General features: G+C 43.8%; 1 protein-coding gene and 1 long non-coding RNA gene across 7 annotated transcripts in view; one reads left to right on the top strand and one right to left on the bottom strand.

Annotated features, from left to right (window-relative positions):
- The window catches only part of myo3a (myosin IIIA), a 312459-nt gene that overhangs the window by 231547 nt on the left and 55852 nt on the right, over positions 1-25060 (bottom strand). For 5 of the 6 annotated variants that reach the window (XM_033015890.1, XM_033015903.1, XM_033015896.1 and 2 more), the window contains exon 1: positions 3237-3811. In XM_033015890.1, coding sequence (XP_032871781.1) covers positions 3237-3413 — 177 coding nt within the window. In that variant the 5' untranslated portion in view covers positions 3414-3811. Of the gene's footprint in view, positions 1-3236; positions 3812-25060 lie in introns of those variants that run through there. The other variant, XM_033015935.1, reaches the window with a different exon arrangement.
- On the top strand, positions 4727-7445 carry LOC116968948. Its single transcript, XR_004410565.1, has 3 exons — positions 4727-4787; positions 6591-6787; positions 7402-7445. It is a non-coding gene; the product is annotated as an uncharacterized LOC116968948 (long non-coding RNA).

Below are 25060 nucleotides of genomic sequence, written 5' to 3'. Positions count from 1 at the left end.
TAGTGGGAGCCCTGCACCTGAAGTAAAAGTACTGACTTCTGAAGTCAGTCTGAAGAAGGGTCTCAACCCAAAACATCACCTATTCATTCGGTCCACAATATGCTGCCTGTGAGCACCTCTAGCATTCAAGAAGGAACTGCAGATGCTGGAAGATTGAAGGTACACAAAAATGCTGGAGAAACTCAGCGGGTGCAGCAGCATCTATGGAGCGAAGGAAATAGGCGACGTTTCGGGCCGAAACCCTTCTTCAGACTGATGGGGGGTGGGGGGAAGAAGGAAGGAAAAAGGGAGGAGGAGGAGCCCGAGGGCGGGGGGATGGGAGGAGACAGCTCGAGGGTTAAGGAAGGGGAGGAGACAGCAAGGGCTAGCAAAATTGGGAGAATTCAATGTTCATGCCCTCCGGACGCAAGCAACCCAGGCGGAATATGAGGTGCTGTTCCTCCAGTTTCCGGTGTTGCTCACTCTGGCAATGGAGGAGACCCAGGACAGAGAGGTTGGACTGGGAATGGGAGGGGGAGTTGAAGTGCTGAGCCACCGGGAGTTCAGGTAGGTTATTGCGGACTGAGCGGAGGTGTTCGGCGAAACGATCGCCCAACCTCCGCTTAGTCTCACCGATGTAAATCAACTGACATCTAGAGCAGCGGATGCAGTAGATGAGGTTGGAGGAGATACAGGTGAACCTTTGTCGCACCTGGAACGACTGCTTGGGTCCTTGAATGGAGTCAAGGGAGGAGGTGAAGGGACAGGTGTTGCATTTCTTGCGGTTGCAACGGAAAGTGCCCGGGGAGGGGGTGGTACGGGAGGGAAGGGAAGAATTGACAAGGGAGTTGCGGAGGGAGCGGTCTTTGCGGAAGGCAGACATGGGGGGAGATGGGAAGATGTGGCGAGTGGTGGGGTCACGTTGGAGGTGGCGGAAATGGCGGAGGATTATTTGTTGTATTTGCCGGCTGGTGGGGTGAAAGGTGAGGACTAGGTGGACTCTGCCCTTGTTGCGAGTGCGGGGATGGGGAGAGAGAGCAGTGTTGCGGGGAATGGATGAGACCCTGGTACTCTAGTTTAACTCAATAACTTAAACTAAAGTGCCAGAACCATGGAGAAAACTTTACATTACATCCCAGCAGAACATCAAAGGATGTTATTTTGGGTTGCAACACAAAGGTTAGGGTGGTAAAGAAGGCACAAGGCATGTTTGCCTTCAATGGTCAGGGTATTGAGTTGGGAAATCAAGTTGCAATTGTATAAAACTTTGGTCAGGCCACATTTGACGTATTTTGTGCAGTTCCAGTCACCACATTATGGGAAAGATGTGGAAGCTTTGAAGAGAGTGCAGGAGAGGTTCACCAAGATGTTGCCTGCATTGGAGTGCATTAGCTATAAAGAAAGGTTAGACAAATGTGTTTTCTCTGGGGCTTGCGAGGCTGAGAGGATGACCTGAAAAAAGTATATAAAAACAATGAATTGTGGAGATAGTCAGAATGTTTTTTCCCTGGGTGGGCAAATGTTAAATCCCAGAGGAAACGAGTTTAAAATGAGAGGGAGAAACTTTAAAGGAAATTTACGAGGGAAGTCTTTGAAACAGAGAATGGTAGGTGCCTGGAACATGCTGCCAGCTGGCAGAGATAGTGGAAGCAAATATATAGGCAACATTTAAAAGGCATTTAGACTGACACAAGAGCAGGTAGGAATTACAGGGATGTAGACCATGTGCAGGAAGGTAGGATTAAGTTAAGTTGGAATTGTGGTCAAAACAAACATTGTTGGCTGAAGGGCCTGAACCCATGCTATACTATTCTATGTTCTACATGTACTATGATATTGATCCACTGTTTTGAAGCAATTAACAAATTTAATGGTGAGTGGTGTGTCTAGAATGTCCAGGCAATTTGCAAAACCTTTCACATAAGTATATTATTTCAAAACAAATGCACTAACTTTGTCTACCTTTGATGTAGTGTTACAAATCATAATTACAGGGTGGTCTAAGAGAAAGGTCACCTTTTTCCTTTTTCCAAGAAAGTTGGATGGGTTGAAAAACGTCAGAAATAAGATATTTTTGGATTCTACATTGCAATATAATCATAATTAATCTATTATATTTTGCTATTCTTGCTTGTCTCACATTTCTTCAAAATTCCATCCATTTTTTCAGAGAATGGGTCATCACAAGCACAATATTTTACTGTGTAATCTAGTCTTGAAGGAGCTATTGGACAGCACCTATATTCATTGCACTGAACGATGCTCATAAGGGAATGTCTTAGCCTTGGGTACACAAAAGTGCTGGAGAAACTCAGCGGGTGCAGCAGCATCTATGGAGCGAAGATAATAGGCAACGTTTCAGGCCGAAACCCTTCTTCAGACCGATGGAAGGGGGGGGGGGGGGGGGAAGAAAGGAAAAATGAGGAGGAGGAGCCCGAGGGCTGAGGGAGAGCTAGTAAGGAGAGGAGACAGCAAGGGCTAACGGAATTTGGAGAATTCGATGTTTATACCACCAAGGTGCAGACTGCCCAAGCGGAATATGAGGTGCTGTTTCTCCAATTTACGGTGGTGCTCACTCTGGCCATGGGGGAGGCCCAGGACAGAGAGGTCGGATACGGAATGGGAGGGGGAGTTGAAGTGCTGAGCCACCGGGAGATCAGGTTGGTTAATGCGGACCGAGCGGTGGTGTTCGGCGAAACGATCGACAAGCCTACGCTTGGTCTCATCGATGTAGATCAGCTGACGTCTAGAGCAGCGGATGCAATAGATGAGGTTGGAGGAGATGCAGGTGAACCTCTGTCGCACCTGGAACGACTGCTTGGGTCCTTAAATGGAGTCAAGGGGGGAGGTAAAGTGATAAGTGTAGCATCTCTTGCGGTTGCAAGGGAAAATGCCCGAGGAGGGGGTGGTGCGGGAGGGAAGGTAAGAATTGACAAGGGAGTTACGGAGGGAGTGGTCTTTGTGGAAAGCAGACAGGGGGGAGATGGGAAGATGTGGCGAGTGGTGGGGTCATGTTGGAGGTGGCGAAACTGATGGAGGACTATTTGTTGTGACTAAAGGACTAAATGTCTTAGCCTTCCCATTTTGTATTGCTGATGCAGTTCTATCTGCAGAGAAATCAATTAAACTTGTAACTAGTATACTCATGAAACAAAACATAATTGAGCAATAAAAAGGACTAAGATTTCAGGCAAGCCAGCACTCAAGGTTTGGGTAATGATGCTGGTGAGGGCAGTCCTCCGAGTTTTCTTACTTACTTCTGGGGCCATCCAGAAAGGGGTTCCAACAGATGTGTTGCGACGAAGTCGAGTGCTACTTAACTGAGCTGAAACACCTAATGCAGGAATTAGACCAATAACATCATGAAATGTAGGTGACATGTTGCCCAACAGCATTACACACACTCGTCGACCTGCACTTTGCAGTGAAAACATAAAATGCTATAAATACTCAGTCAGTCTGCTTTTCTCCCCCCACAGATGTTGTCTGCCCTACAGATTATTTCCAGCATTTTCTGGCTTTGTCTTGGAATTCCAGCATCTGCAGTCTCGATACTCTGCATCCAATGGTTGATAGAACTATTAAGCAAACTTAGAAGAAAATTAAACTATTAAACGTAAATGAGGATGAATTTTGATGATCATTTTGCTTTCCGCTTAGCTTTGGGATTATTATTTGGTAAATTGGTGAATAAGAGTTAACAATTTTGGACTCACCAGCCTAACAGCATAAACCTTCTATGCCAGAATTTCTGCCATAATGTGATCAGTAGAATGTTGTAGACACAAAATGCTGGAGTAACTCAGCAGGTCAGGCAGCATCTCTGGAGAGAAGGAATGGGTAAAGGGGCTGTCCCACTGCGGCGACCTAATCTGCGAGTTTAGAAGAGTTTGCCCTTGACTCAAACTCACAGCATGGTCGACACATGGTCCTAGGAGGTCCTATGAGGTCACTGGAACTCTCCTTCATGCTCGAGGGAAGTTCCCGCATACTCGCAGCCTCAGTTTGGTCGAGGAAAAATGTTCAGCATGTTGACAAATTTTCCGCGAGTAAAAATGTTCTTTTGAACTGTTAGTGCAGTGGAGTGGGGTCGCTATGCAGTTATAGGCAGTCAAGGGCAGCCATAGGCAATCTCCTTTGCTGACCGGGCATTTTAATTGGCTCATTGGAGTTTTCAGGACTAAGGAAAACCGATCGGTAGGTTAAATGCCCGCTAAACTTTATTAAAAGTTGTCTGACTTCCGAAAAGTGTCTCCATTCCTCCTCTCCCCTTCTCTCCCCTTCTCTCCCCTTCTCTCCCCTTCTCTCCCCTTCTCTCCCATTCTCTCCCCCTCTCTCCCCTTCTCTCCCAACCCCCCCCCCCCCCCCCGCGCTCTCTAAAGGACTTACTGTACACTGTGCAGCCGTCTTTTACCTTCCTGTTCATCGCGGGTGTGAATTTCAGACAGCACTCCCCCGCTTTCCCTGGCCTTTGCGATGTGTTTGTGTGTGTGTGTGTGTGTGTGTGTGTGTGTGCGGTTGGTCGATCCAGCTCGCGGTTTCATCGCTGACGGTCGATCCAGCTCGAGGTTTTTTAGGCGAGTGCCCTCAAGCTTGAGGGTCGAAGAAAGGTCACGTCAGTGGGACAGGCCCTTTACGTTTCAGGTCGAGACCCTTCTTCAGTCTGACCCGAAACGTCACCCATTCCTTCGCTCAAGAGATGCTGCCTGACCCGCTGAGTTACTCCAGCATTTTGTGTCTACCTTCGATTTAAACCATCACCTGCAGTTCCTTGCTACATGGTAGATGTGGTGCTAGATTATCATGAAGTCGAGACAAAAGACTATTTTTTCTCTGTCTTCCGAAGGCACAAATGATTTGTATCAAATGTATTGCCATACTTTATGCCCATGTCAAGGACACTTTCTTAACAATGGAGAAGGAAGGAAAGCATATTCAAGAAATGCTTTCCTTCTCGAACACCGTCAGAGGAAGGAACATTTCCATTGCTGGGTGATGCACGATTTACTGGAGGCAAAACAGCAGAAATGGAATTGTGTTCTTTTCATCAGTGTGCTCAGAAATAAAATCTCCGTGCATGTCCTGTAATGTCATCATATTACTTTCTCAGAGCCATTATATCCACAAACAGGAATCTGAAATACCAAGCTTATTCTGACAAACAAAATATCCACAGCATCAAGGATACAGGTAAAAGCGTGATGCTTCCATCTTGATGTTGGAACAAATCCAATTTCCACAAAAAAGTATTTATCATACTTGGTGAAAATTGGTAAAGCTGCAATCTATGAATCTGAGTTGTTGCGCCTGCAGCACGCAGTTGAAGTACAGTGGAATAGGATTTCAAAAGCAAAACGTTTGAGAGTTTGCAACATGGTTTGAAAAGATCTACGATCAAACACATTTCATATCTACACTGTTTGTGCAAACTGAAAATTGAGACTTTTGGATGGCTTAGTACTGGCTTTGTGGAGAGATATGTTCTTCTTGAAGAGAAGTAAAAGTAAAATTACATTTGACAACAGAAGACCACAGGCACAGTTGAGAGCAAAAGCCAAATGATAATGTATCACGCAGCATGTGTGTAACTACAAGGCAGGACTTGCAAAAAGTAAGTTCATTGTAACAGGCAAACGGGTACACTATGATTAAGGTAACCTGCCATCAGTACTCGGTTTGGCCTTCACATCGTTTGACTCATAGTAACTCCTATACTGAAGCATGCTCTTCACTTACATCTGGGCAAGAAGTGATAAACAATCATGGCATCGTTGCCAGTGTGGACTTCATCCCACATATGAATCACAAAAAAATTTGTGGAAAAAAAATTGCTTTTCTCTCTAACATTGGGAGTTGGTACTTCCGAGTGAACATCATATTGAGGTTTTCATATTCAGGATATTTTAATATTAAAAGCATCAAATTTCTTTCAGCTTTGATGAAAACAGTCGGACACCAATCCCCATCTGCCCTTCCCCCTCAAGAATGAAAATATTGCTGCATTAAACATATAAGAAGGGGTGGAGTAGGATGGGGAAGCCATATTTACTGGGTGGACTCCGTCAAGAATTGGATTCATGAGATTAAATTCCTATTATCCACGATTTTTTTAAATTGTAGGGCAGTCCTCAGGGATTGAGAAGCTTGTTACTGCCCTTAATTCGTATGTTTATCTGAATGATGCCTCCCATCAACAACATATTCAACAACATGTGAAAAAGGTTTTCCAAATGCACAAAGAAAGCTTGCTGAAACTGAATTTCACATTGACTGGTACATATTTATACTTTGTGAAAAATCAGACAAAGATTTTCATACCATTACCATTCCTACATGGTCACAGATGTCCAAACAAAATCATACAAGAGAAGAACAGTTTTTAGCATCTATTGAAACTATGATATAATACTGTAATGCAATACTGTTGGGCATCAATATCCTTTTCTTCATTTTTGATTTCCTACAATTGTAGAAATGCAAACACTATAAAGTGTTCAATTTATCATAAAATAAATAGACTTTGGCCCTAACACCTTAAATGGAATTCCTTGTAATGATATGAAACCAAGAAAGAAGAAATGCAATCCACAGTCTACCTTATTTTTCCACAGGGAATGCTTCCCATTTGGATCTTTCCATCCTACCTGCAAATAGTTCTTCAAAGGCCTCCTGTATCATGTTGTTTTCAATAACAGAATACAAAATTGTTCCGTTTCAAGGGGTTCCATTTTCTTCCGTATCATCCAAAGCTGAGGAACGCAAAATGGCTTCCAACTTCAGACTGGAGGTGGTTCCTGCTGTGCTGAAGGTATGCATGCGTCACAAGGTACACGCAGCAAACAGTGTCTTGAAGAAACACTGTGTTGGATTACACCACAATATGTTTCTTCTACCGGAGAATCAGCTGACTGCTGTAACGGTACAGTTATGGTGATTTTCCAAAACAGGCAACAGGAAGGAGTTGGGTGTTCCCAATGGGGAAGCAGGTGGAGGAGAGATTCTCGGCAGAGCTTGCTTTATTATCTAGCATATGGAAGCTGACTAAAATTAAAGATAGGCTCTGCAAAGCCTAATTCCCGCTGTAACAGAAAATAGCCACAAAAATTGATTTTATTGTTACAAATTTGACAGCAATGTTCAACATCATTTTAGGTGAATTTCACTTTTTATTTCATGAAACATAATAAATAGATTTCTGGAAATATTCATGACGAATAAATGAAGCCATTCGTGAACAAGTCCTGCTAAACATTGGTTATAAGTGATAGGAGCAGAATTAGGCCATTCTGCCCATTAAATCATCGCTGATCTATCTCTCCATCAGAACATTCTCCTGCCATCTCCCCATAACCCATGACACCCATACTGATCAAGAATCTATCTATCTCTGCCTTAAAATATCCTTTGACTTTGCCTCCACAGCCTTCTGTAGCAAAGAATTCCACAGATTCACCACCCTCTGACTAAAGAAATTCCTCATCACCTTCGTAAAGAAACGTCCTTTAATTCTGAGGCTATGACATCGTCCTAGACTCTCCCACTAGTGGAAATATCCTCTCCACATTCACTCTATCCAAGCCTTTCACTATTCGGTACGTTTCAATGAGGTCCCCCCTCATTCTTCTAAACTCCAGCGAGTACAGTCCCAGTACCGTCAAACGGTGTAACAATAATGTTGGTGGCCTTCTCAGTAATAATACCATTTTAACTCTGATCAGCTCAGTTCCTTCATATCAACTGATCTATGAGTTCCTCTTAAACAGCAGATACCCTCATCTATCTTTAATGTAAAGATCAATTAATTAAGACCTACATAATTCTCCTCAGAAACATAGAAACATAGAAACATAGAAAATAGGTGCAGGAGTAGGCCATTCGGCCCTTCGAGCCTGCACCGCCATTCAATATGATCATGGCTGATCATCCAACTCAGTATGCTGTACCTGCCTTCTCTCCATACCCCCTGATCCCTTTAGCCACAAGAGCCACATCTAACACCCTCTTAAAAAACCCAATGAACTGGCCTCAACAACCTTCTGTGGCAGAGAATTCCAGAGATTCACCACTCTCTGTGTGAAAAATGTTTTTCTCATCTCGTTCCTAAAAGACTTCCCCCTTATCCTTAAACTGTGACCCATTGTTCTGGACTTCCCCAACATCGGGAACAATCTTCCTGCATCTAGCCTGTCCAACCCCTTAAGAATTTTGTAAGTTTCTATAAGATCCCCCCTCAATCTTCTAAATTCTAGCGAGTACAAGCCAAGTCTATCCAATCTTTCTTCATATGAAAGTCCTGACATCCCAGGAATCACCAAAATAATTAAATTGAGTTTCATTATAGTTTAGTTGGGAAATATTAGTTGATGATTTATGTAAAGCGTACACATTAAATGCACAATCCACAATTCTGGTCATTAAGAAGGAGAACATTTTGCATCTGATGCAAAATATGAACCAGACGTTGCAGTAATGAAAGTACAAAACTATTTTTGTGTTATTTAAGTTTTTGTATTCTAATCAATGAAAAGGCATACCAGAAATATGGAAAGATGGATACAGCAATTAAGAAGGTTAACAGTACAGGTGTGGCCATTCAAACAGTTTTATAAGTAGAACAGCAAGAGCTTACATGTCTTGGTCTTTGCATGTACAAAATAACATCTCAGAGACAGATAGGGCAAGATGACCTGCGAGCGGAAAAGAAATCATCAGAGATGGGCAGCACGGAGTTGCAGCAGTAGAGTTGCTGAGTGCAGGAGACCTATGTTCGCTCCTGTCTATGGGTGCTGTCTGTATAGAGCTTGTACGTTCTCAACAGGACCTTTGTGGGCTTACTCCGGGAGCTCCGGTTTCCTCCCTCACTTGGTAAAATTGTAAATTGTCCTTAGTGTGTGTAGGATGGTGTTAATCTGTGGGAATTGCTGGTTGGCACGACTTGGTGGGCTAAAGGGCCTGTTTCTGCACCGTATCTCTAAAGTAAACCTATGAAAAAAAGATGTTGCAAAATTAACATCAAAGCCTGGAACACATTGCCAGGGCTGGTGGTGGAGGCAGATATGATAGTGATGTTTAAGAGGCTTCCGGTGGCGCTGGTGCCAGCTGCCTCCACCTACAGCCCGGTATCTTTTTGTTTTTTTGTTTATTTAGTTATGTAAAAGTGTGTTTTTTTGTGTTTTTTTGTGTGTTTTGATGTGGGGGAAGAGGGCACGGTGCGGGGGATACCGTCCTTCAGCCGCTTCCTGGTGAAGACGCGACTTTTATTCGAGTCGCGTCCTCGCCCCCCCCCCCCCCCCCCACCACCAGCGGCCTACCTACTGGATTGGCGTGGACTTCCCTGCGACCAGAGCTCCAGCAGCGGCGGGACAGCGCTGATACATCGCGAGGCTGGCGATGCCTTACCGGGGATCGCCGTCTGGAGCCCGGAGTGCTGGACCTGCTGCACCGACATCCTGGAGCTGAGGTTTGCGGAGCTCCCAACGCGGGCGGCGCGGATGGACAGCGCGGGGTCCTGTGACTCTGCCCAGCTCGGCGCTGCGGACTCGGGAGCTGCGGACACGGGAGCTGCGGACTCGGGAGCTGCGGACTCCGGCTGCGGGAGGCGGCTGATCGGGAGGTCCGGGCTGCTGAGGAGGAGGATGTTCACCGTCGGGGTTCGGCGTCGGCGTTCCACCAGCCCGGCGTGAGGGCCTGAACATCGGGCCACCCAGGGCGGCGACTGCGGGTGCTAGGAAGGCCTCGACCACGAATGAAAATCTGGGAAGAACGGAGTGGAGGCTGGCTGGACTATGGTGCCTTCCTCACCTTGGTGCCACTGTGTTATGTTGTGTCGTGGACTTTCAGTGTTTGTGCTTTTTTTAAATTCTATTTTATTTTTAATATGTTTTATTATTTATTATTATTTATTTATTTTTATTTTTATGATACTGCCTGTAAGGGAAATTCATTTCGTTGTCTCTAACTGAGACAATGACAATAAATTTGAATACAATACAATACAAAATTATAGTTTGATACATGTTGTATGCAGGGAATGGAGGGATATGGATTATGTGCCGGAAAATGAGATTAGTTAATCTTGGCATCATGGTCAGCACAGACTATGAGGGCTGAAAGGCCTGTTCCAGAGCCGTATTGTGCAATGTTCTAAAAAAAAATGCTAGGTTAAGATGGATATCTTTGCAAAATGTGCTAATTTGTGGATTTAAATATTACTTTAAAATGTTTAATAATTTTCTCTATTTAAAAAAAGACAACTCTAATTGCCTAGAATATTGAAATCAAGTACAACATTAACAGCTGGCAAAAGACTCCTCCAAAGACGCTTGCTCATAAATAATATCAGGAGTATTTAGTTTTAGTTTAGTTTAGTTTAGTTTAGAGATACAGCGCGGAAACAGGCCCTATGGCCCACCGGGTCCGCGTCGACCTGCGATCCCCGCACATTAACACTATCCTCCACCCACTAGGGACAATTTTTACATTTACCAAGCCAATTAACCTACAAACCTGTACATCTTTCTTGCTGTGCCAGCTGAGGCAGTGGGAGCTTACAAGCAATACTAAGGATGCTGTGGGCAGGTGAGAAAGTGCTGTTGTATCCGCACAGTGTATGTATGAACATTACGGTACCACAGAAGGGAGAGACCAGGCGAGGGAACTGTGGTCCATTAGGAAAGGGATACAAAAATTTAGACAAACGAGGAGACTGAACAAGTTAACAAAGGAATTTTAAAGCTTACAAGTGTGGTAGTAATTAAAACCTGGGATGTCGAAGATGCCAGAATTGGTAAGCTCGGGCACCTTGGAAGTTGCAGGGTTGTGGGAGATTGGGGAGATTAGAGGAAGGGAGGAGTGTGGCAATGACATGATTTGCAAAAGAAAGGTTAACATTTTTAAATGGTGACTTTGGTAACCAGGAGCGACTGGCAGCCATGAGGTGAAGGATGAACAACATAGTTTATGTCAGGTGTAGGAAAGAACTGCAGATGCTGGTTTACACCGAAGATAGACACAAAATGCTGGAGTATCTCAGAGGGACATGCAGCATCTCTGGATAGACGTTTCGGGTCGAGACCCAACTTCAGACTGACAGTCAGGGGAGAGGGAGACACAGAAATAAGGAAGTGTAAGGTGTGAAAATGAGAAATCACAAGAGATGAGATCAACGAAAATGTAGAATAGATCTTTGTTAGCTAGGAGAAGGTGACAACAAACCAAACAGATATAAACATTTGAGAGGGGCAGTCAGACTGGTCAGATAACTAGGAAGCGGAAGGGATGGAGAGAAAGCAAAAGCAAGGGTTACTTGAAGTTAGAGAATTCAATATTCATACTGCTGGGGTGTAAGGTGCCCAAACGAAATATGAGGTGCTGGTCCTCCAAATGGCACTGGGCCTCACTGACAGTGGAGGAGGCTCAGGGCAGAAAGGTTAGTGTGGGAATGGGAGGGGGAATTAAAGTGTTTAGCAACCGGGAGATCAGGTAGGTCAGGACAAGGTTGACAACATTTGATTGAGCTATAGGTTATAATGTGAACATGTTGGAAGTTCTGACTAAGAGTCTAGACTAACAAAGGCATGGATGAGCAGCCAATGGGGGAATTGATTCAGATTAGATTAGTTTATTGAAATTCCTAATTTGTGTGCTGTTCAGAATAAACAATAAATACAATAAGTACAATGATAAATTGTTGGATGATAAAGTGGGCAATCTTGGAGGCTGTGCTTATAAACATAGTTTAATGTTGTCTGCTATGTTGTAAATTATCTCATTCAATGTCTGATTTTGGCAAAGTCACAGTGTCCATGACCAAATTTGCACTAGACACTGAACACCCCTGTGATGTTGTAGGAGTGAAATAATATAACAAAATAAGAAAAAGAAGCAGCAATAGGATAAAAGGTTCCTCTGGGCTACTTTGCAATTGAAAACCAGTACGACTAATCCTTCATTTCAAATCCACTTTCCTGACCAATTTGCACAGTGTCTCAAAATCAATCCATCTTAATACTTGACATCATTAGCACCAACCAGGGGAATTTCCTCTCTATCAGCTCCAGTGGAATCACATCCTTTCCAGTGGAATCACAGAGTGGCAACCAGAACTGCACCTGGTACTCTGCCTGCGGCCTAACTAAGTTGTACCATAACCGGCCTGTTGTTACACAGGTCCTCCCCATGTTACGGCAGAGTTCCATTTCTGAAAATTCTTTGTAACCCGAACAGTTTGCATGTCTGTAATGCGGCTGCGAACCACATTCCCACATCACAGCAGAAATGGGTCGTACCATAGGAATATGTAGTCTGGAAAACCATTTTAAGTCTTATTTTCCCTTTCTTAATATTTAGTTTAGTTTAGAGATACAGCGCGGAAACAGGCCCTTCGGCCTACCAGCGATCCGCTCACACTAGCACTATCCTACACAAACTAGGGACAATTCACAATTTCTACCGAGCCAATTTTTACCTGCAAAGTGTGTGAGGAACCGAAAGCTCCAAGAGAAACCCCACTCATGTCACGGGGAGAACGTACAAACTCCATACAAACAGCACCCATAGTCAGGATGGAACTCGACTCTCTGCCGCTGTAAGGCAGCAACTCTACTACTGTGCCATCCGATTTATTATTAATAATAAAGATAATATTAACACATTCAGCCCTTGGGCTAATAATAATATCCTTTTAATAGATGTTATAGCAGATGGTGTTTTAAAAGCCATTGATTGTTTTATAAAGGACAAATGCTGCTGGCTCATAGTGTATGTCACTGGAAAAGATTAGCTAAATGAACACAAATGTGTGAACTGGAATGTATTCTTCCTGGCATTGATGTGTCAAAATTCCTGCTGGTGTCAAGGACAGTTGCCTGCAGGGAATTCCATCCCATCAGTTTCCCAAATGGAAGATTCCCCAGGATATTCCCCAAATGCTCATTCATATGTACAGGTTATACATTAGTCAAGATTCTGAAGAAGGGTCCCGACCTGAAACGTCATCTATCCAGAGATGCTGCCTGACCAGCTGAGTTGCTCCAGCACTTTGTGTTCGGAGGCTGGGGATGACCTATGGTCTATGCCCTGGCTAATAGACAATAGATTAGATGTGCAGGAGTAGGCCATTCGGCCCTTCGAACCATCATCACCATTCACAGTGATCATGGCTGATTATCCACAATCAGTACCCCGTTCCTGCCTTCTCCCCATATCCCCTGACTCCACTATCTTTAAGAGCTCTCTCTAACTCTCTCTTGAAAGTATCCAGAGATTTGGCCTCCACTGCCTTCTGAGGCAGAGAATTCCACAGATACAGAACCCTCTGTGTGAAAAAGTTTTTCCTCATCTCTGTTCTAAATGGCTTACCCCTTATTCTTAAACTGTGGCCCCTGGTTCTGGTCTCCCCCAGCATCGGGAACATGTTTCCTGCCTCTAGCATGTCCAAACCCTTAATAATCTTATATGTTTCAATAAGATCCCCTCTCATCTTTCCGGTAGTTTTCCAAACCACCGTTTCTACCTGTGCTGCTACTTTTTATGGATCCTTGGGCAAGTACACCAATGTCCCTTGTTACTTCCTATGGTCCCAGCATTCATTGTGCATATCCTAGCTTGTTGGCCCTTCCAAAATCGAACACCCCTCATCTTTCTGGGGTCAACGACTACCCTCCTCGCCATCCACAACATTAAATATATTCATGCCTAATGCTTCATAATGCTTCATAATGCCTTTGAAAGTCCTACTTGTTCACATTCAGCAACATACACACCTTCACAACCTCAGAAGCTCCTCTTTTTATAGAGCTGGGTCTGTTCTGTTATAAGCTCTATGGCTGGGGCAGCAGTTGTACAGTTATACAGTTTAGTTTATTGTCACATGTACCAAGGTACAGTGAAAAACTTTTATTGCACGCTATCCAGTCAGTGGAAAGACAATGCATGATTCCAATCAAACCATTTACAGTGATAAGGGAATGACGTTTAGTGCATGGTAAAGCCAGCAAACTCTGATCAAGTTCTGTCCGAGAGTCACCATGAGGTAGATTGTAGTTCAGGACTGCTCTCTGGTTGTGGTGGGATGATTCAGGTGCCTGAGAACAGCTGGGAACTGTCCCTGAATCTGGAGGAGTGCGTTTTCACACTTTTTACCTGATGAGGGAAGAGGGAGTGGCCAGGGTGCGACATCCTTGATTGTGCTATTCTGTTACTGTCAAAGTGTATTTTGTATGTTATTGTACATGCTTCTACCGTTCCATATTGAAACCACCGTCTGGGTGGAAACTACCATCAGGTACATTATAAATCCTTTATCTCTCAACTTAAACCTATGCCCTCTAATCTTAGACTCTACAATCTTGTGGGAAAAGATTGAGGCTATTCAACATAAATCCCCTCATGAATTTCCATAATTCCACACAGTCGCCTCTGAGTCTCCTTTGTACAAACAAAAACATCTTAACCTATCCAGCCTCTCCTTATAATTAAACTTTCCAGTCCTGTTTGCTTCCACTTCCAGCTTTCCTTTCCGGAATATTTTGAATTAAGATGATGTATTTACCCATCTATGTCATAATACAGTCTTTTCAAAGCAGTTTTACTTATATCCTTATTGCTGTGAATAATATCTCAGGTGGTATAGTTCATGTGGCCTTAATGGCAGTGTGCTTTGGCAGGGAAGAGTTGTGTATCGATATTCTCGTAAATGTGCATTCAGGATTTGTATTTATATATTTTTCAGTGCAAATGTAAGGATCAGGAATTATTCACCGGGGGTCCCATATCATGCACTCAGCAATGCATGCTCCAGTGTTCAACAAAACACCCATACATACAATCACCTCCCTTTCTATTTTGAGTCAGAAAAGTATACAAATAAATAATACAAATCTAATTTATTTTACCTTAAAGAAATCTAAGAATCCACGAATTGTGATGCCTGACCACCATTTAAGAAATATTCTGAGTAATATTGAATACATGATAATGCGATTGCGAAGTAATTCCATGTTTGGCAAAGTATAAACAATAACCTCGTCCTCAACTCCAAGAAGACGAAGGAAATTATTGTCGACTTCAGGAAGATCAGAGGGGGCAGACATACCCCCATCCATATAAACGGGACTGAGGTGGAGCGCGTCTCCAACTACAAATTCCTCGGGGTACATATCTCGGAGGATCTGTCCTGGTCCCTCAACACCTCCAAGCTGATCAAAAAGGCGCAGCAGCGCCTTTACTTCCTGAGGAGGCTCAAGAAAGCCCACCTGTCCCCCCAGATCCTGACCAACTTCTACCGCTGTACCATCGAAAGCATCCTGACCACCTGCTTCATGGTATGGTACAGCAGCTGCACCGTAGCGGACAGGAAGGCACTACAACGGGTGGTGAAAACCGCTCAGTACATCATCGGTGCCCCGCTCCCTGCCATGGATGCCCTCCACCGAAAACGGTGTCTGTGACGGGCCGGGAAGATCATTAAAGACCCCTCCCACCTCAACCATGGACTGTTTGCCCTCCTCCCATCAGGGAGGCGGTACAGGAGCCTCAGGTCTCGTACTAGTAGGATGAGGAACAGCTTCAACAATAATACCATCACATTGCTGAACTCGGAGTCCCGCCGATAGATTTCTCCAGTCTCTCCGTCCACATTGTTTAATTATTCTGTATTTTTATTTCTATATTGCACTATTACTACGGACTGACGCTAAAGTGCATTTCGTTGTACCCATACTTGTATTTGTGCAATGACATTAAAGTTGAATTGAATTGAATTGAATTGTATAATTGTACATTTTAGAAATGTAATGCTCACACACAGTACTCATCACTCCCGTGCGTCATCAGAGGCATGTAGCTGAGATAAGCTCACATGACAAAGTGAGGGAAGCCAAAAGCGGCGGAATCTGAACATGGTTGTTATTCAAACATCATGAAAATCACACAAGTTGTGATGGTTCCCATTTCACGGTTTAAACAACAAATATAAATCACGCACTTGCCCTGTTAGCTTAGACAGAATGAAGTGGCATTTAAAATACCCGACAGAAACGCGCAGGAGTCTATCTGCAAACAACTGTTTAAATGGAGTCTGTGATTATATATTGTAAATTCTGTAACATTAACTGACATTTCCACGGGGCTCTGACTGAATTCCTGTTGTACAGCAAAATGATGTAACTGAGCGGACTTTGAGCTTTCAGGCATGTAATGCGTTTGATCAGCCAAGCATGGACAAGTTTTATTTATCGTGTCGAGATTCTTTAACGACAATTATCTTTTGTTGATCAGCTTTCCGTGTCCTGTTGCAATGGCATTGCCCCTCGGTAACGGATAAAGAATGGAATAGGTTGCAGTGCTGCTCTGAAACTAAAGACTATTAATTGGGTGCATATTATCTCTGGATGACAGTCCCCTAGAATAAAGTACATGCCTTTCCTTTTAAATGTAGATTTTAAGAATAGCTGCACGACTTGGCAGGATTTTAAATTCTAGATTTTTGTTTCTGTGTAATCTGAGCCAGCGAGGATAATTGTGACAATACAGCTTTGTATACACCAACCAAAAAGCAGGTCCTTCTGTGTAAATTGACAGGTCTATTCAGGGTACACGACACACAATCATCAACTTCACCACCAATTTTAATCCTGCACTTAAATTTACCTGGACCATCTCCGACACCTCCCTCCCGTTTCTTGATCTCACAGTCTCCATCACAAGAAATAGACAATTGACTGATGCCTATTACAAACCCACTGACTCCCACAACTATCTCGACTACTTCTTCCCACCCTACTTCCTGAAAAAACTCTATCCCCCTACTCCCAAATCCTCCGTCTATGCCGCATCTGCGCACAAGATGAGGTGTTCCATACATCCGAGATGTCCTCATTTTTAGGGAACGGGGGTTCCCCTCTCCCATCATAGATGAGGCCCTCATTTGTGCCTCCTCGATACCCCACAGCACCGCACTTACTCCCCTTCCCCTAGTGGCAACAGACAGAGTCCCCCTCGTCCTTAACTTCCACCCCATTAGCCTTCATATACAACATATAATCCTTCGAAATTTTTGCCACCTCCAACGGGATTCCACCACTAGCCACATTTTCCCATCTCCACCCTTTTCCGCCTTCCAACTCCCTGGCTAGCATATCCTTTAACACCCAAACTACCCACTCCCCAGGTACCTTCCCCTGCAACCGCAGAAAATGCAACGCCTGCCGCGATACCTCCTCCCTCGACTCTGTCCAGGGACCCTGATAGTCCTTTCAGGTTCGGCAGTGGTTCACTTGCACCTCCTCCAACCTCATCTACTGTATTCGTTGTTCAAGACATGGACTCTTATACATCAACGAGTCCAAACGCAGACCGGGCAGTCTTTTCGCGGAACACCTTCTCTCAGCCCGCGTGAACCAACCTGATGTCCCGGTTGCTGGACACTTTAATTCTCCTTCCCATTCCTACACAGACATTTCTGTCCTCGGTCCCCTCCATTGTCAGAGTGAGGCTAAATGCAAATTGGAGGAACAGGATCTCATATTTCGCTTGGGCAGCTTCCAGCCCAGTGGTATAAATATTGATTTCTCTCACTTCAGGTAGCTCCGGCAATCCCTCTCTCTCTGTCACCCCTACCCAAGTCGCACTAGTTTTTCATTTACACCCAACAAACAGCAAACAATGGCCTGTTTCCTTTATCATAGTTACTTTTTTGCATATCTTTCATTCATTGTTCTTTATCTCTCCACATCACCGTCTATATCTCTCGTTTGTGAGGTTAAATGTGGATAAATGTGAGGTTATCCACTTTGGTGGCAAGAACAGGAAGCCAGTTTATTATCTGAATGGTGTCAGATTCGGAGAAGAATTCTCTGCCACAGAAGGCAGTGGAGGCCAATTCACTGGGTGTTTTCAAGAGAGAGTTAGATTTAGCACTTAAGGCTAAAGGAATCAAGGGATATGGGGAAAAAAGCCAGAACGGGTTAAAAAGCCAGCCATGATCATATTGAATGGCGGTGCAGGCTCCAAGGGCCGAATCGCCTACTCCTGCACCTATTTTCTGTGTTTCTATGTTTTCCTTACCCCTAACCAGTCTGAAGAAGGGTCTCGACCTGAAACGTCACCCATTCCTTCTCTCCAGAGATGCTGCCTGTCCGCTTTTTGTGTCTATCTTCGGTTTAAACCAGCATCTGCAGTTCCTTTATACACAATAAGCAAGTTTGGTTTTAATCCCAGCCTTAACGAGGCACTGTTATTCGTTTATTTCGGGATTTCTTTTAAGGTCCAAGGGAAAAGTGCATATTAATTTATGTGCAAAACCCCGTGTTTACCTAAATTCTTTTGCAATATCGCGGAGAGTTTTTTTTTCCACAGTGATCTTTCGATATCGTCAAGAAAGGCAGCCAGGAAAAAAAAGTCAACGAGCAGAACAGGGGATGTATCAGTGGCTTCCAGAATCAGTAACAGCTTTGAAACAAGAGACTGCAGATGCTGGGATTTTAACCAAAAAAAATACAAGCAGCTGGAAGTGATATGAAACATTGGTGTTTTTGTACAATTTCCTCAACCTAGATTGTAATCGGTTACAGGTAGAAAGCAATTCTACACTTGTCTAAGACTCCAAAATGAACGAAGCCCGCAATTTACTGTCGGCAATGTTAATGGACCGAGAAATTAATAGGCAAGGTCTTATTGGCAAACGCCACTGACAATGATTTCTAACCAGGACTCTTAAAAAGGCAATTGCTCTGAAATGCAGCTTGACGTGTGCAGTTCAAATGCATTTGAACACCTGCTTTAAGGCAAATTGAAAAGTAAACATTCAGATCCTCTTTTGTACTAAAAGAATGGACCTTTTAAGACAAAGGTTAATATTTGTATAAAACGGTCTGCTTCACCTTACTCTTCCGAACTGCCGATAAACCCCTGGTGCTCATTTGTTGCAACGTTTTTTCCTCAGGGCATGTTCAATAACCCTTAACAACACATTACAGTTTTAATTAAAAGGAATATTGTCCCCGAAATTGGCAGTGTGTGATAGAAATGTGTTTTTAGTGATGAGTCAGTGCAGGAGCTTTGTTATCTCTCTTGTACAGAGCTGGGAAATCACTAGATTTCGACGTCTTCGTGATTCAGATGATCGTGCACTGAAAGGCTGTCATTTAGTGCTTTCATCAACACTGGTGACGTGCTATTTATAATCCACTGTTCCAATGCACCAGTCTAGAGCTTCTTAGGAAGTTTGCTTAAAAGGTTTGCTTAAAAAGAAATGTCATTTCCATGGACAAGGAATAAAATGTTTGATGGAAGAAAAGCCCAGACGCAGCGGCAGGACATGGGGCAGATGATGTTCTGCCTGGTGTTTTAAGGGCCTGTCACACTTGGGAGTCATTTGCGTGTAATTTACGCAACATCATTTACGTGTCACGACGCACGACGCGCGCATGGTGCATGGTGACGTAGGCAGAGACGCGCGGTCGCACGCGGCGCCCCAGGATTTTGGGATGTACAAAATCTTCGCGCGCCATCTGCGTGACGTGCAAATGACGCCCAAGTGGGACAGGCCCTTTACTCTTCCACAAAACCGCGGTGCCGATTGAATCAGAGCGGTGAAGATGTAAGTCACAGAGTCATGCTGCACTGCCACCGGCCCTTTGGCCCAACTTGTCCGTGCCGACCAAGATGTCGCATCTAAGCTAGTCCCATTTGCTCGCCTTTAGACCACATCCCTCTAGACCGTTCCTATCCATATACTTGTCCAAATGAATTTTCAATAGTGCCTGGCTCAACTAGGTTCTCTGGTTCCATATACTCACCTCTCTGTGAAAAAAGTTGTCCCTCAGAATAGAAATCTTGCCATTCTCACCTTAAACTATGCCTTTTTGTTCATGATTCCCCAACCCCAGGAAAAAGACTGTGTATTCACCCTAACTATTCACCTCATGACTTTATACACCTACTAGACTAAGTGGGACCCGTTGGGTCCCATGTTCACATGGGAGGGCTGGTCCCCCGACGCAATGTTCCACCTCTCCACCAATTGCACCTCTCCACCAATTACTTCAACCCAAACAACCATTAGCAGTGCATTTTTACTTCAACCAAAACAACCATTTGCAGTGCATTTTTACTTCAACCCCAAACAACCATTTGCATTGCATTTTTACTTCAAACTAACCATATTTTCATTTTCAAACCACATTAAGGGCACTCACAGTTGAGTAGACATGTGTTCAGTGTTATTCAGAGCTCAGAGAGACGTGACCCTCTGGCTTCCTCCATCTTGCAGAGACTGAATGAGGCACACCACTTCCTGGTTTTATAGTCCCTCCCCCTCCCTCCAGCATGGGGCAGCAGAGAGAATGGCTAATTTAAAAAAAAACATTAATATCTCTCCGATTTGTCATCGATGGGAAAAATCATCTGGTCCCGGAAGGCGGAGGGGGGCTCTGAGCGAGGTGGCCAAAAATGACGGCCGTAGGTGGCGGCGTTCTCTCGGAAATCGCAGCACAGTGGGCCAAAAGCGTTCAAGATCAGACTTTTAGTAATATAGACATAAGAACCCCTTCATCCTCCTGCATTCTGAAGGAATATCCTTGCATGCCCATCCTTTCCCTATCGCTTGGCCCTCGAGTCCTGGCAACAACCTCCTAAAGCTTCACTGTGCTCTTTACAGCTTATTAGGTTATTAGCTTATTATATTATTCAGTTCTAATAAAGCAATTAAAGAAGATTATTTTGTTTTAAACTGATTTGGAAATCAAATGAATTTTGCATCCAGAGTGTTACTGAACTAGAAACAAATAGAATAACTTATTCTCGGAAAACATGTTCCAATGGATAGCAGGAGCTTCACAGTACTGGATCATGGAATTCTGAGTGTCATTACACAATGCAGAGATTTGCACTCTATATGTTTAGTAGGTGTGTAAAGTGTTTGTGTAATAGTGTAAAAGGATAAAAGGACACAAAATCCTGGAGTAACTCAGCAGGTTGGGCAGCATCTCTTGAGAACATGGACAGGTAACGTTTTGGGTTTTGACCCTTCTTAAGTCTCGACCCGAAACATCACCTATCCATGTTCACCAGAGATTCTGCCTGGCTTGCTGAGTTCCTTCAGCACATTGCGTCCTTTTGTACATTAACCAACGCCTGCAGTTATTTGGTCCTACCTTGTAAATGGACAATAAATAATGAGTCGAAGAAAACTTAAAAACCCATTGGAAAGGCTACCAGAACTGCACGCAATACTTCATAATGACTCCTGACTCTAATACTCAAAGCCCCAACTGATGAAGGCAAACTCATCCTACGCCTCTAAGATCTCATCTGAAAGGCATCATCGCCACCATTTCAGCAGCACCTCAGTCCTGCTTAGAAGCAGCAGTCAGGATTATGCCCTGAATTTATGCCTCAGAGGCATAAGTGGCTCGAGTGAGCCACGCAGATGTGTTTAATAGAAAACTCATTTAAGTCAATATAGTAAGTGGCCAGTCATATGCATTTCTAGAAAGGTGATAACTTTAGTCTGACAAGAACTTGATCTGTTGTATGGCAGCTGAACAGTATGGATGGCTAGTACCCAGCTGTGGATATACACTGACTGAGTATCTAAATTCAGGAGGAGCCTCTGGCTAATATGCCTAAAGCAACATGCAGCATTTTTCAAATCAAAGTATCATCTTGTGAGGCTGTTCTTGAGTTGCAATTCTACTCCTGAAGAACCTGTCTCCTTTATATTGTCACTTGGTAGCTATGGCAGGTGAACTGACTCCATACAAATACTAATAAAAAGGAAGGTACATAAAAAAGCTGGAGAAACTCAGCGGGTGCAGCAGCATCTATGGAGCGAAGGAAATAGGCAACGTTTCGGGCCGAAACCCTTCTTCAGAATAATAAAATAAAAAGGAAGATGGACACAAAATGCTGGAGTCTCAGCGGGACAGGCAGAGAGAAGGAATGGGTGACGTTTCAGGTCGAGACCCTTCTTCAGGCCTCTCGACCCGAAACGTCACCCATTCCTCCTCTCCAGAGATGCTGCCTATCCCGCCGAGTTACTCCAGCTTTTAGTGTCTTTCAATTTAAACCAGCATCTGCAGTTCCTTCCTACTAATAAAAAGGAATGGCAGATGCTGATTTATACCAGTCATAGATAGACACAACATGTTAGAGTAACTCAGCAGGTCAGGCAGCATCTCTGGAGAAAATGGATAGGTGATGTTTCGGGTCGGGACATTACTTCAAACTTCTTCACACAAAAGCTGACTGATTTCTTTGTTCCTTGTCCTTTGCCTCAGTAGCAGTCAGAGTAACAGGCAGAAATTTGCCTCACTGATCTGAATAAGTTTCAGCTACACCGTAATGCACAATATTGAAGCGTGTGCTCAATTCATTTATCTTGATGATGCACACTGTGTCTATTGCTAATATTTCTAGTTTATTGTTTGCATGAGAGATAAAACATAATATTTGGGGGAAATTAATTTTGTCTATATGCAAACTGAAAGTGACAAGCTTTTTTTTTAGATTGAATATACATCATTAAGAAATAAGTGCCAGCATCAATGTACTGTTCATATGCAGGGATTCTTCGTGATATATTAGAATGGATCAGGTGACACTTAAATGCTTAAAAAGACAGATTTAATACACAGGCACAGTCCTTAATGGTTTATTTCGTGTATAGGAGGTGTGAATATTGAGCACTGCATGATGTAATTTGCAATGTTTATTGTTAAGGAAACACAATTTCAATGTGAAAAGAACTTTAAAATGTAGGCTGTCATGTGATTTATCTCCATGAAATGCCGAAGAATCAATTATTACAGCTAAAGTATTTCAGGGCTACTCTTGAAGTGAGAGCTGCATTGTGTCTGGCAGGATGTCTTGACAATCCCAGCTGTGACCCTCACTGGCTAGGCTTCTAGGGGGCTTGTATGGGAACAGGGAAGATGGCAATCGGCACACATCCCTGTCAAGCCAAGCTCAAAGTGGTCTCCCTGCCAAAAATATATCAGTAACTTCTCTTCTATTTGTTCCCTGCCATTTAGTCATTCAAAATGAAGGGTCAGCTGACAGGTGATAGTATTGGTGATGGTTGGCTGAAAATGTGCCATTGGAATAGAAATGTGCAAGTGGTAGGGGTGGAGTTGGATGAGGCGGTGGGTTTGATTGAATGAAACCCAAATTATCAGGTCGTTGTGACGCGCATATGATGAGCGCATGGTGTGCATTACGCACGCATGGCGTGCATTATGCGTGCATGGTGCGTGGTGACATAGGCAGTGACGCGGATCGCGGGTGACGCCCCAGGATTTTGGGAATCACAAAATCTTCGCGCGCCACCTGCGTGACTCGCAAATGACGCCCAAGTGGGACGGGCCCTTAACCCTACATTCTTTCAGGAAGTGAAAGGTGTTGAGTTGCGGCTTTGATCTTCAACAGTTCTTATGAGAAAAGTTTGCCCAGAGTGGTGTTGGGAGAGAATTGCTTTTAGTGAGGAAGGGTAGGGACAATCTTTGATCGATCTTTACAGGCTTTATCCTGCACTAAACATTATTCCATTATCATGTGTCTGCACACAGTGAATGGCTCGATCGTAATCATACATTGCTTTTCCGCTGACCTTGATGCAGTGACAATAAACTAAACTAAACTATGTCTGGGTGGTGTGTGACCTGGAGGGGATTCTGAAGGTGGTGGTGCTTCAGTAGAGTTGCTGCCTTGCAGCGCTAGCAACGCCAGAGACCCATGTTCGATCCCAACTACGGGTGCTGTCTGTACGGAGTTTTACTTTCTCCCCGTGACCTCATGGGTTTTCTCCGAGATCTTCGGTTCCTCCCACACTCCAAAGACGTACAGGTACGTAGGTCAATTGGCTTGGTGTATGTGTAAAATTGTCCCTATTGTGTGCTGGGTAGTGTTAATGTGCGGGAATCGCTGGTAGGTGCGGATTTGGTGGGCTGAAAGGCCTGTTTCCACGCTGTATCTCTAAACTAAACTTAAACGTTGAGGGCCTGAGCTATAGAGAGATGTTGGGCAGGCTAAGACTTTATTCCCTGGAGCGCAGGAGGCTGAGAGGTGTACTTATAGAGGTGCGTAAAATCATGAAGCCAATAGATAGGGTGAATGCCCAGAGACTTTTACCCAGAGTCGTGTAATCAAGAATCAGAGGATATTGATTTAAGGTGAGAGTGGTAAGATTTAATAGGAACCTGAGGGGCAACCTTTTCACACAGAAGGTGGTCACTATATGGAATGAGCTGCCAGACGAGGTAGTCAGGTCCGGTACCAGAACAACATTTAAAAGTCATTTGAATAGGAATGTTTTAGAGGGATATGGGCCAAAACGTGGGCAGTTGGGATTAATGTAGATGGGGATTTTGGTCAGCAAGAATGAGTTGGCCAAACGGCTTATTTCCATCCTGTTTGACTCTCCAAGCCTCCAAAACTAACAGCAGTAGTAAAAATACACACGCAGTATGTGTTATCCTTCAGTTTTCAATTTCCCCTTTTTATTGAACATTGCCTGCCTGCCACAAATGTCGTAGTTAATACCATTATCCAATTCTTATGGAAAACTCAGTTTTCTGTTAATGTAATAATAACACGAGAGACCACTAGCGACTGTGCCCTGTAGAACCGTGCCCTGTAACTGTGCCCCACATTATTAATCATATGCATTTTGCTTCACTTAATGACTTTATTCTATCCATGAGAATTTCATACTGCCAATGCAGTGTCTATTACAAGTTTAGGGATCTTTGAATGAATCTATTGAAGATTGATACATTCTGCTGTTAGATTTTTATTCAGCCTATCTCAGAGGTACCCTCTTTCTCTCTTTAAAGGCAGCTATCACGCCCTCAGATTATTAGGAGAGGGAAATAGAAACAATCGAAATTATATTCAAACAAAATAGCTGCACTGAAAGAGACCATTTGGCACCTCCCATCCATTCTGACCAAAATGTATCTTTGGATTAATCCCACTATGTTGCTCTCGTGTAGATTTTAACTCTTTGTTAGCTTGGTACAGGTACAGAGTTCCAGTTCCAGTGTTCCAGACCTCTGCTATATATTAGTGCCCCTGTCCCACT

This window comes from Amblyraja radiata, chromosome 2 (assembly GCF_010909765.2).
Source record: "Amblyraja radiata isolate CabotCenter1 chromosome 2, sAmbRad1.1.pri, whole genome shotgun sequence".
NCBI classification, from domain to species: Eukaryota; Metazoa; Chordata; class Chondrichthyes; order Rajiformes; family Rajidae; genus Amblyraja; species Amblyraja radiata.
Note: the sequence above shows the minus strand (reverse complement) of the source record. Positions and strands in the feature narration are given on the sequence as shown.